Source organism: Colletotrichum truncatum (genome assembly GCF_014235925.2).
Source record: "Colletotrichum truncatum strain CMES1059 chromosome Unknown Contig_0006, whole genome shotgun sequence".
Classification (NCBI taxonomy): Eukaryota; Fungi; Ascomycota; class Sordariomycetes; order Glomerellales; family Glomerellaceae; genus Colletotrichum; species Colletotrichum truncatum.
The window spans coordinates 1,580,575-1,592,041 of NW_027222403.1; the positions used below are offsets into that span (position 1 = coordinate 1,580,575).

Here is an 11,467-nt window from a genome sequence, read left to right on the forward strand (position 1 = left end):
TCACAAAGTACTCATACTTCATTCCGTACATGGAGTCAAGCACTGCAGAAGACCTCGCCTACAAGTTTCTGCAGGTGATCGTAAGCCAACACGGAATGCCGAAGGAAATCGTATCCGACAGAGACAAGCTGTTCACTTCCAAGTTTTGGAGATCCCTGATCTCGCAGCTAGGATCTGACCACAAGATGTCCACCGCTTTCCATCCGCAAACCGATGGCCAGACAGAACGAATCAATTAGATCATGGAAACCTACCTACGCTGCTACGTCAACTATCAGCAAAACAACTGGGTCCAACTGCTACCTATGGCCCAGTTCGCTTACAACAGCGCAGTAGGAGAAAGTACAAAAGAATTACCATTCTACTTAAACTACGGATTCAACCCGACAGCCTATGGACAACCCCGACAAGGCCCAACAGCTCTGAAAGCTGTGGCAGATATCAACAAACTCAAGGAAATCCAACGAGATCTTCCCAGAGACCTTGAATTTGTACGCGAACGCATGCGCAAATACGCCAACAAATCAAGAGTTGAGGGACCAACTCTAAAGGAGGGGGATAGTGTATACCTTCTCCGCCGCAACATCAAAACAAAACGACCAAGCGATAAGTTGGACTTCAAGAAACTTGGACCCTTTGAAATTACGAAGAAGGTATCTAACGTCAACTTTAAACTCGCACTACCCGACAGCATGAAGTGTCATCCAGTCTTTCACATTTCACTTCTCGAGCCAGCACCAAAAGGATCACGAACTATAGACCACATCGAAGTCGACCCGGAACAGGACTACGAGGTCGAAAGGATCCTCGATCACATCGATCAGCACGATGACACAGAAATACAATACCTAATCAAGTGGAAAAACTACGGACACGAAGAAAACACATGGGAACCCGCATCAAACTTGGAGCACGCACAAGAGGAACTTCAAGAATACTGGACGCAATGGGAAACACGACAGCACGCCAAAGTCATGCAAAGACCAACACACAACCCTCGCGTCAGAAACCCTCAACCCAAGTTTCGACCAACCAAGAAACCCCAGGGCAACAAAACGTTTCTTCGCCTAGGAACACCTAGCCCTGAGTAGCCGAGGAACCTCCAACACTCCCCGCACCCGCGCCATCCACCAGAGGACCCAAACCCACAAACTCGTCACCAAAACCAAAAAGGGACCAAGGAGGATCATTCCCGAGACCCACTGCCTGGAGGTCACTAACGACGAACCTCTCGTGAGCATCCAAGGCAGGTAGGACTTCGTCGTCCGCCAGGATGCCATCCTCCCTGTCAACCTCCTGCATACCACGCTCAAAAACTTCGGTCTGCCGCTCCCGAACCATCTTACGGACCGTCCGAATCCGTTTCAGACGACCCGCAGCATCCGCCATTTGAACTTGCAAACGAGCAAACTCTTGATGAAGCGCGAATAGCTCCTCACCCGCTTTCTCTTCTTTCTCATCCCACTCCTTTTGCTGAGAGTTCAACTTCTGAACTAGAAGCAAACATTAGCAACCCCCAGAACAGCGAAAACACAAAAACACGACTTACGAGTAGACGCCACGAGGACGCCGTCACAAGGTTTCTTCGCCTCGATGCAAGTCCTACAGCGTGTAGACTTCTCGCCAAAACGACACGGGACCTTTGCACGGAAACAACGAGTGCAAGGCATGTCGCTAGCAATCGATCGGGACTCCACGTATTCAATAAGCGCAGCTCTCTCACGATCTTTTATCACAGTCAAGTGCGACTTTGTCTTTCGAACGCGACCTGACATGGTGTCAGCATCATGAAAAACAAAGGAAGCAAATTTGTGGATCCCCAACCTGGGACCAACGACCTACTTATACTCAGGTCTCGAGGACAAGACCTTTAAGAGGGGAGCTGATGTTACGACCCGACAGTTAACAGACCACTGACGACGACCCCGCAGGGGCTCAGCGGTTATAGGGACGGCCGTCAGCCGTTACGTCGTAACAACCCCCACGGAACGGAAGAACTAGGATACAGGTCACGTGACGATAAGCAGGACCGACGGACGATAAGCGGTCCTGGGACAGGACCGACGGTGCCAAGGGCGGTCCATGGCGATGGACCGACGTCCTGGGTGTCGGTCCCCCAGGATCAGGAAGTGTTCAGCATGGAACCAGACTTGTATATAGTTGGGACTCGAGTCCTCTCGAGTCCTACCTTTCCTAGTTCTTCAGCAATCAACTTTGTGATTACCCTAACCGGTACTTTCAGCTATACCTAAGTGACGACTACTCTACGACTCTTGTTGAGGCCTTGACTGATCACCAAGACCTTTGAAGATCTACGATCTATTCGACCAGGACCACGGAACGACTGTTACTACTCTCAATCCCTGGCTTACTGTTAACACAAACCCACTGTCAGTTAGCTGGCCGTAACAAATCTCTTCACCGCTGTCTGTATACGAGATTATGGACCCGGAAAGCCCACTGATAGCTGATGGCTCTGATGTTGCCGTAGTCCAGAATGCTCCGCTGCTTCGAGAAACAAAGATTTCCTTGACTGAACTCGGCATGGTCACATACTTTGCTTTTCGGTGCTGGCCGTGGCAGTTGGCCGTGACCAGAGTTTGGAAGCATTGGTCGATTGCGGTTGGATGTATGAGGTAGTTTGACGGATCATCCATGGGGTGCACACGGGCTGTTGCTTGTGGTGTTGAAGGGCTCACGCTGATATTGTCAAGCCCCCTAAACGTAGGGCCGTAAGTAAAACCTCGATCTTGGACACTTTTATACCAGTATTGAGGGGAAATGATTCGTGGGAAGACCTGTTTTTGAATATCGCGCCGAGGCCGGTGCGGGAATGGGCCAGCACTAACCACTGCGTTACAGTGCTCAGTCCAAACGTCGCCCTTCCAAGATGTTACTTGAACGGCGTAGGATGAAGAGTCCGCAAGACGTCTAAGCCTAGTGTGGATTTCGACTGTATTACCGGGTTCCAAGTGCAAAGCGGCGAAAACTTTAAAGTCTTTGGCCGAGAAGGACTCCAATACGCCTCCAGAGACTTGACGTAGAGCCTCCTCAGCTATTGACAGATGTGGGTGGCAGGCCTCGCCGGCCCGTCACGTGGGCTGACGGCCGCCACCACTGGTCTTAGCCAGCCTCCACAGCCCTCTAGCCAGTTAGTTAGTTCTTCCAACCAACAACACCACTTTTCCCATTCTGAGCGTTCTGTGCTGGTTTCGCCCACAGGTTATGAGCCCAGCGTTATTCTTTCGGAATAACGTCGTTTTACCCATTATTCTACTCGTCTGTCAATTTTCTATTGATTCACGAATTTTTGCGATTTTATTCGCTTTATTTACCCTTCTGTGCGATTTTCTCGCTTTCTTTCCTTCCTCTTCGCTGACGAATTTCACTTTCTGACGCGACATTGGCTGCCTGGCGCGCACGAATATCACGTGGCACGCGACCGACCACCACAACCCACTGGTTTTCACGAACACCACGGTCAACAACAGACTTTTCAGTCACAACTACAACTTTTACTTCGATTCCTCGTTTTTCACGAGAATTCAACCATTTCAGCTTCGGTTTTTCGAACCAGCCCATCAGTTTCTCGTATCTTCTACGAGTATTCATTCTTCCCTTCGATTCACCGTATTTCTACGGTCGGATCTCACAATTCCACCCATTTCTCGTATTCTTACGCAAGATTCTCCCTCCTACACAATCCAACAGCACGCGTAGGTGGCAGCGAAAGTAAGCCATCTAACGTACAGACACGCCTCCAAAGCTGCGGCCTCGGAGAAACGCCTGTGATCGAGGTGCGACTATAAGTCTGTCCCGCACTGTTGTGATACCCTCACTTTCACTTCAAGATGTCTCAAAACGACTTCAAGACCGTCTTCACGCCTCTTCCTCGCCTGAAAGGTGAATCCAACTGGAACACATGGCGCATGCTTGTTACAGCGACCCTGCGAGGATACGACTTCGAGATATTCCTCGAGACTGACGTCCCTCGCCCTGCTGACCCTATCGCTGCAGAGGAATGGAGAAAGAACCGTAACGTCACGAATGGTCTCCTCATGAACGCCAGCGAATCGGTTCTTGACAGACTCTGCACAGCGGGTTGGGTTGACGATGGAAACCCTTACGAATTGTGGCAGGCGCTCGAGAAGCACATTCCGAGAATCTCACAAGACGCCACAGCTGCCCTTGTTGACGAGTTTGCCAAGACCACCGCCAACGATCACAAGACTCTTCACGATGCCCTCAATCGCTGTCACCACCTCAGAAAGCGTATTGAGACCATTCACGGTCGTCTGCCAGACTCCTTCCTCGCTGTTTTCCTCCTTAACTTCTTTAAGGACCGACTTCCCGATACGTATAAGCATTTCACATCGAAGGGCGCCACCCATCCCACGTGGAATGAGGTGGCTGATACGATTTACACGCTTGCCCAAGACGAGGATCAAAAGCGCAGTTATGCCACTATTCGCAACACACCTGGAGGCAAGTCTGCTGGCAGTGGGGGTCCTGCCTCTCCAGCCGTCACCACCACCGTCACCTCCACTGTCACTGCCTCCAAGGAAAAGAAGAAGTGCGACCACTGCAACTGTGATCACGAGACCACAAAGTGCTATGTCGCCCACCCCAATCTCATCCCTCTACACTACGTCAACCGGGATAAGTTGATTGAAAAAGCGAGAAAGCACGTGTGTGGCGATCGCTGCCGCTGGGATCAGCCTACTTCTGTTGATGGCACCCGCCAGACTGTTGTCAGAGCGTCACCTGCCATCTTGGGTCAGTCTGCCCTTGCCTCCAGCAGTTTTCACTGCTGCCCGCGATGACCTCATCACCCGAGACGATATCGTTCTCGATTCTGGTTGTACTACTTCAACCTTCAACAACTTGCGATATTTCGTCAAGTACGCTGAAAAGAGCGATTTGACACCTTCCACTTCTGCCTCCGGCGCCCCAGTCCGGTCACTTGGCGTGGGCACCGTCTTCTTCCAGACCCAAGACCCCACCAACCCTGACGTTATTCACGATTGGACACTTCACAACGTTGAGTACAACCCTTCCAGCCCAGCCAACTTACTGAGCCCTGGAAAACTTCGTCGTGATCACGTGGAATATGATTGGCAGACCTCAAGCCTCATACACGTGACACAGCGCACTTCCCTTGCCAAAGTTCATTGGGTTTCTGACGTCTGCGTCGTTGAGACTCATGATACTGGAAATCACGTGCCTCGAGATATTGCTGTCAGCCTCGCCGCCTTCCGGGCTACCCAGCGACCGTCTCTTGAACTGATGCACCGCCGGCTGGTTCACGCCCACCCATCACGTGTTGTGGAGGCTTGCCGCCGTGTTGGCATTCGGTTCACAACGTCAGAAATTGACGCTTTCTTCTGTGAGTCTTGCCATCTCAGCAAATCCACTGAACGGATTAGTCGAGACCACCCACTTCCACTTACGAGTATTGGCGATGAAATTCACCTTGATCTCGTTGGTGTTCTTCCCCTATCAACAAAAGGGAACCGTCAGGTTCTACACCTCATGGATAAGTATAGTGGTTACCACTGGGTTGTTTTTCTGCCCAACCACAAGTTTGCCACCATCCTGGCAGCTATCAAGAAATGGGATACTGAATTCTACAGTCTCACCGGCCTCAAGCCCAAGGTTTGGGTTTCTGACAATGCTCCCGAGCTAATCAAGGTTTTCAACGACCCCTACTTCGAGGGTACTCGCCACAACACGACTATTGCCTACACGCCTTCCATGAACGGTACTATTGAGCGTGCTGGTCGTACCATCGTCGAAGGCGCCCGGACACAGCTGATTGACATGTCCCTTCCAGAGGAACTGTGGGATTACAGCATCGATTCGGTGACTCAGATTCTCAACCTCTTGCCCACACCCTCCAAGGGTAACTTGAGCCCTCACGAGATCATGGCGAGAGAGCTGAACTTGGCTGCTGAACGTGAGGCCCCCCACATTGAACATCTCCGAACGTTTGGCTGTGCTGCCTACGTACACAAGAAGGGCCCTCGACGCCCTATGCGCTCTGCCAAGATGGAACCACGAGCAATCAAGGGATTCCTCGTCGGTTACGGTTCTCTTCGTGGCCACATTTACTACGTTTACCTGCCTGATCGAAAGGAGGTTATTCGCTGCAGAGATGTTCGATTTCGTGAGGAACCGCACAAGACAGTGTTGCCTCCAACTACTGGCACACCCAACATTGATGAAATTGAACATGATGCTGCGTTTGTCGAACCAGATATCATCATCCAGTACACCATCCGTCAGAAGCCTATTGAAGGTGAAAACCCGTGACTGGTGATCCCAAACCAGATGAGACCATCGTTGAAAAAGCGATGGCACCCACTGATACACATCTCATGTCTCCGCCACCAGAGAACCTGTTGGAGACCACTGCTACACCTCGTGACAGCATTACTAACGAATTGAATGATGACGAATTCGTCGCTTCCGTGGAAACAATGGAAACTGATCACCAGGACCCTGATTCCCTCTCCACGATTGTTGAGGAAGCAACGAGTCAACCGGCAGAGTCCTCTCGACCTCGCCGCGCCTCAGCCCAGCGACCACCTGGTCACTACCGAGCCGCCAGTGGCGTACGCTCCTATGCTAAAAAGACTTTTCTATCTGCTGACATTCCAGCTTCACTAACTTCTCGTCAATTCTCTCTCAGCGTGCTTTCTGCTACTGCCCTTTCGAAAGTCCTACCCGACGGCGTGGTGATCCCGAAGTCCTACCGTGAGGCGCAGAAGAGCCCACAGTGGCCCCAGTGGGAACAAGCCTTCGAACGAGAGATGACTCAATTCACGGAAAAGGGGGTTTACGAAGTCGTTTACCCACCACGTGACGCTAAAGTCCTGCCCGGCAAGTGGGTATGTGACATCAAAACCAACAAAAACAACGAAATCGTGCGCTACAAGGCCCGATATGTGGTTTGTGGAAACCACGAGAAAGGTGACTGGTCATCGCAAGAGGTTTACGCTGCAGTTGCCTCTGCCACCGCAACCCGCCTTTTCTTCGCAGTTGTCGCACTTCTCGATCTTGAATACGAAGTATATGATTTCGACACTGCTTTCCTAGCCGCCTCGATTCCAGAGGGGGTTAAGGTGTACGTCCGGCCCCCCGCTGGCTACGCCACTGCAGACAACAAGGTTTGGCTGCTCCACAAGGCACTCTATGGATTGAGAAAATCACCACTTTGGTGGTTTCGACTTATCAAGGGTGAAATGGAACGAATTGGCTTCACTGCTGTTGATGGGGAGGTTTGTCTCTTCGTCAATCACAAGATTAAAGCGTACGTTCTTATGTACGTCGACGACAACGCCATCGCCGCTCCCAACAAGCAAGTCATGATGGAAGTTCGTCGTCTCCTCGAGAAGGTCTGTTCTCTTAAAGACCTCGGCGAGGCTACCGATTTTCTCGGTTTCCAGATTGAACGCGACAGAGCTGCCGGTAAGATTTTCGTTTCCCAAGCCAAGTACGCAAAAGCAGTGCTTCAACGATTCGACTTTGATGGTTTGAGTGCTGTCAAGACGCCTATGGCGACCACTGACGATCTGCCCGTCACCTGGGACAAGAACGAGTGCTCGCTTGACGAACAACAACTTTACATCGAACAAACCGGCTGCCTTAACTTCCTGGTGGCTGGAACTCGCGTTGACATGGCCTACACCGTCAGTAAATTGTCACAGGCGAATTCAGGGCCTTCTAAGGCCCATCTTCGTGCTATTAAGCACTTATTCCGATACCTCAAGGGCACCGTTTATCTCGGTATTGTACTTGGAGGCATCCCCACGATCAACGAGTTGGGGCTCTACGCTGCTGCAGATGCCTCTTTCGCTGACAACAAGCCATCACGAGTCTCGACAGGTGGTTACGTCGTCTTCCTCGCTGGTGCGCCGATTGCTTGGAAGTCAAAGAAACAGACTTTCGTGACTTTGAGCACCACGGAGGCTGAATTCATCAATCTCACACCTACGGCAATTGCTGTGAAGTGGATCAGACGTTGCCTCTCCCAACTGCTCGGCAAACCCATCACCACGCCTACTATCATGTTCACTGACAGTGCCAACGGCTACGACAACGTCATGAACCCACTCAACGAGGCACGAACCCGCCACATCGACGTCCGATACAAATGGATCATACAGGAGGTTCACACTGCGAAAAGCATCGAACTCCGACTCATCAAGGGCGCTGATATGGCCGCCGATGGACTCACGAAGCCACTGGTTGCGGTCAAACACAAGGAATTCGTTCGTTTGTTGGGCATGGCGGAGGGATTGGATTGAGAGGGGGATTTTGAGACTGTGGGACTATTGATATTGAGACTTCGGGATTCGGAGGATTTCACGGCCTCCTATTGGCCAGGTTTAACCGGTAATTGACCGAGTTTTCTAATAGTTGAGAACTCCTCGGATTTGGAGGATTTGGGACTTTTCCTGTATTTCCTATTATTCTACTGCTTTTTCGCTGAGGAGTCTGAGAGGGGGTGTGGGTGGCAGGCCTCGCCGGCCCGTCACGTGGGCTGACGGCCGCCACCACTGGTCTTAGCCAGCCTCCACAGCCCTCTAGCCAGTTAACGTCCCACACCCACATTTGGGCACCCCATTTACACCAAAAACGCCGTTTTTCGAAATTCTATATTAAACTAACTACTATACTTACTAAGAAAAGAAAATATATATAAACTATGTTAAGTATAATTATAGCCATCTAATTTTTTATAAAGGTTTAAATATAATAATAGTTATAATATAGAAGTTTAAAACTAAAAGCTTTAAAATGTTAGTAGATACTAGTAACTTACTAGTATTCCTTAACATTAGAAAAATATATTTTCGCTTATATATACTTATTTAAAAAATCTAGGAAATTAATATTTATACTTATTAAAAGTATATAATTATATCTAAAAGAGATTTAGAAGTATTACTTTAGTAAATATAGTATAATTAAGGGAAATTTTAAAATATTATTCTAAGCTTAAAGAATTTTTTACTAAGTATAAGAATATATAAATCTACTATATCTTACTTAAAAATTCTAATCATATTAGTTAAATATCTCTACCTATTTTATATATTAAGATATAGGCTAGGTAAATTAGTATTATAAATGTTAAACCTTGAATTTATAATACTTATTATCAATAATACTAGTATATAGCTACTTAAGTATTATAATTAAGTCTTAATCTATTTAATATATATTTATTCTCTTTAATAAGTAAAGTATTTAGTTTAATATAGAATTTCGAAAAACGGCGTTTTTGGTGTAAATGGGGTGCCCAAATGTGGGGGGTGCCCAGAAGTGGGTGTGGGACGTTAGTTAGTTCTTCCAACCAACAACACCACTTTTCCCATTCTGAGCGTTCTGTGCTGGTTTCGCCCACAGTTTGAGACCCAGTTTATCTTTCGATACGCTTGGCTGCACGCCTTGGGTTCAGCTTACTGTTAAGACGTTCTGAAGCTACCTAATCTATTAAGGTTGGAGTACAAAACATCAGACTTCAATAGTCCTCCATGTTAATAACAGTGGTTTTTATACTTTCTAACTCGACGCAGTGCCATGTGGGAAACTAGGATGGCATTGGCTGGGTACGGAGACCAAAATATGTGCCGCGGGCCGAACGGCTTGCGTCTCCCAAGAGCAGAATGCGCTTTATCATTGGACCTCCTATCTTACAGTGTCATGTTGGCTACGTAATTGTTCTGGAAAACCTTGACACTCTCTCTGTCTCTTTTTCCATTTTGCTATTGCCTGTTCGAGAGGTTTACGCTTTACGATTCCTGAATTTCACATGTTCTAGTACACTCTGGCGAAAATGGATGGTTCTCCCGTGAGACCCGTTGGTAAGCTGCGTTATATACAGATATTTGGTGATTGATTCTAACACAATCATTTTGTATAGGACATTTGGAGAAGTTTCTGATTCATCAGCACCTTGTGAGGTTCTACAACAACGTGCAAGTCACTGCAGTTTATACTGTTCCAAATACCGAATTCAAATTCAACAACGACGACATCCAATGGCTTGTTTACAAAGCTATAGGGAAAACGTTGAATCGTCATCCAATCCTAGGAGTTGCTGTTAGAAATGAAGACAGCCCACAGCCAGAGTGGATAAGACTCGAACGGGTCGATCTTCGGGAAATCGTACGATTCATCGAGACGGAACCAAACATGACGAATCTCGATGCTTGGATACAAGATGAACACCAAAATTCTTTCCACAAGCCTCAAGAGCTTCCCCTCTGGCGGTGTACAGTGGTTGTTCCTCCCCAAGCGCCTGAAACAGTGGATGCTGTGGTCTTTGCTCTTTCATTCTCGTTCCATCATGCCGTTGGTGATGGTTTGTCTGGGGCAGCTTTTCAGAAGACGTTTCGCCAATCTTTGAATGAGATTATATCCTCAGTTGAGACTATTCGCAGTGATTTTGATCTTACCGGAAAGGAGGTATTGGAGGTGCCCAAACTCGCCTTGGTGCCATACCTCGAAGAAAGCATGGCGCTTCCTCTCACTCCACTTTTCATGCTAGGAAAGGTGTTTAAAACGTATCTGTTTTCTCCCGTAGATACGCAAGAGTGGTCTGGGCCCTCTATTCGGGATATCCGACCACCCATTAGCCATCTTCGAAGTTTTCATCTGCCACAGGAAGTCGTGAGAAACTTACGAAGTGGTTGCAGAAGGCACCAAACAACAATCACGGCTCTTATCACAGTCATTGTGGCTCGGGCCTTGGCTTTGTTACATCCCACTCATAGTCGATTTGTTGGTGCAGTACCATTCTCGCTAAGGAAGTTTTCGAAGCATTCGCCAGATGACATGGGATGCTACACAGCAATTGCGGAACCATACTTTTCTTCAGAGAGAAGCCCGCCATGGGGCTACATCTCATGCCGATCCAACGGCAGGCCTAATTCGTCAAAGGGTCTTTCTAAAGACGACTCACTGTGGAGAGCCGCTCAATCATGCAAAGACGTTATCCGCACAAGAAGTGAGTCAACTTCGAACCTCTCTGTTGGCTTGACAAAGTTTGTCGGCGACTACCGACAGCACTTCTTGAACATGATTGGAGAGAAAAGACGGCATGCCTTTACCGTTACCAATATCGGAGTCATTGACGGCGGTATATCCCTACCGGTGGCTCTACAAGGCGATGAAAAGGCAGTTTGTGACCGATTGCTATTTTCTGTAGGGGCATCAACGAACGGCTCTCCGTATTCTGTTTCCGTAGCATCCGCTACCAACGGTTATATGTCTGTTACTTTAAATTGGGAGAAAGAAACAGTGGAAGAAAGCGACGCAAATAGCCTTCTGGAATCTTTAGACAGCGAACTGAATCGTCTAGCTCAACTCGAGCTGGAGGTATAAGTCATTCTGAGCTGGGAAATTTTATTAAACAAATGTATATTCGTCTGTAAAACCGAATGTTACACTATTGTTT

General features: G+C 48.5%; 5 protein-coding genes across 5 annotated transcripts; 4 read left to right on the plus strand and 1 right to left on the minus strand.

The window, feature by feature from the left end:
- Positions 1-1,077: 1,077 nt before the first annotated feature.
- On the minus strand, positions 1,078-1,775 carry CTRU02_209708 (uncharacterized protein; the record flags this gene model as incomplete). Its single annotated transcript, XM_070205325.1, has 2 exons — positions 1,078-1,493; positions 1,550-1,775. 2 exons carry the CDS (start codon positions 1,773-1,775, stop codon positions 1,078-1,080), a joined length of 642 nt encoding a protein of 213 aa, XP_070060973.1.
- A 1,450-nt stretch (positions 1,776-3,225) lies between these two features.
- On the plus strand, positions 3,226-3,396 carry CTRU02_209709 (uncharacterized protein; the record flags this gene model as incomplete). Its single annotated transcript, XM_036720523.1, has 1 exon — positions 3,226-3,396. One exon carries the CDS (start codon positions 3,226-3,228, stop codon positions 3,394-3,396), a length of 171 nt encoding a protein of 56 aa, XP_036587363.1.
- A 455-nt stretch (positions 3,397-3,851) lies between these two features.
- CTRU02_209710 (KilA-N domain-containing protein) lies at positions 3,852-6,312 on the plus strand (the record flags this gene model as incomplete). Its single annotated transcript, XM_036720524.1, has 2 exons — positions 3,852-4,776; positions 4,802-6,312. 2 exons carry the CDS (start codon positions 3,852-3,854, stop codon positions 6,310-6,312), a joined length of 2,436 nt encoding a protein of 811 aa, XP_036587364.1.
- Positions 6,313-6,353: 41 nt separating this feature from the next.
- Positions 6,354-8,309, plus strand: CTRU02_209711 (reverse transcriptase domain protein; the record flags this gene model as incomplete). The annotated part of the gene is made up of 1 exon (XM_036720525.1): positions 6,354-8,309. One exon carries the CDS (start codon positions 6,354-6,356, stop codon positions 8,307-8,309), a length of 1,956 nt encoding a protein of 651 aa, XP_036587365.1.
- Positions 8,310-9,844: 1,535 nt separating this feature from the next.
- On the plus strand, positions 9,845-11,394 carry CTRU02_209712 (uncharacterized protein; the record flags this gene model as incomplete). Its single annotated transcript, XM_036720526.1, has 2 exons — positions 9,845-9,872; positions 9,932-11,394. 2 exons carry the CDS (start codon positions 9,845-9,847, stop codon positions 11,392-11,394), a joined length of 1,491 nt encoding a protein of 496 aa, XP_036587366.1.
- Between the last annotated feature and the right edge of the window lie 73 nt (positions 11,395-11,467).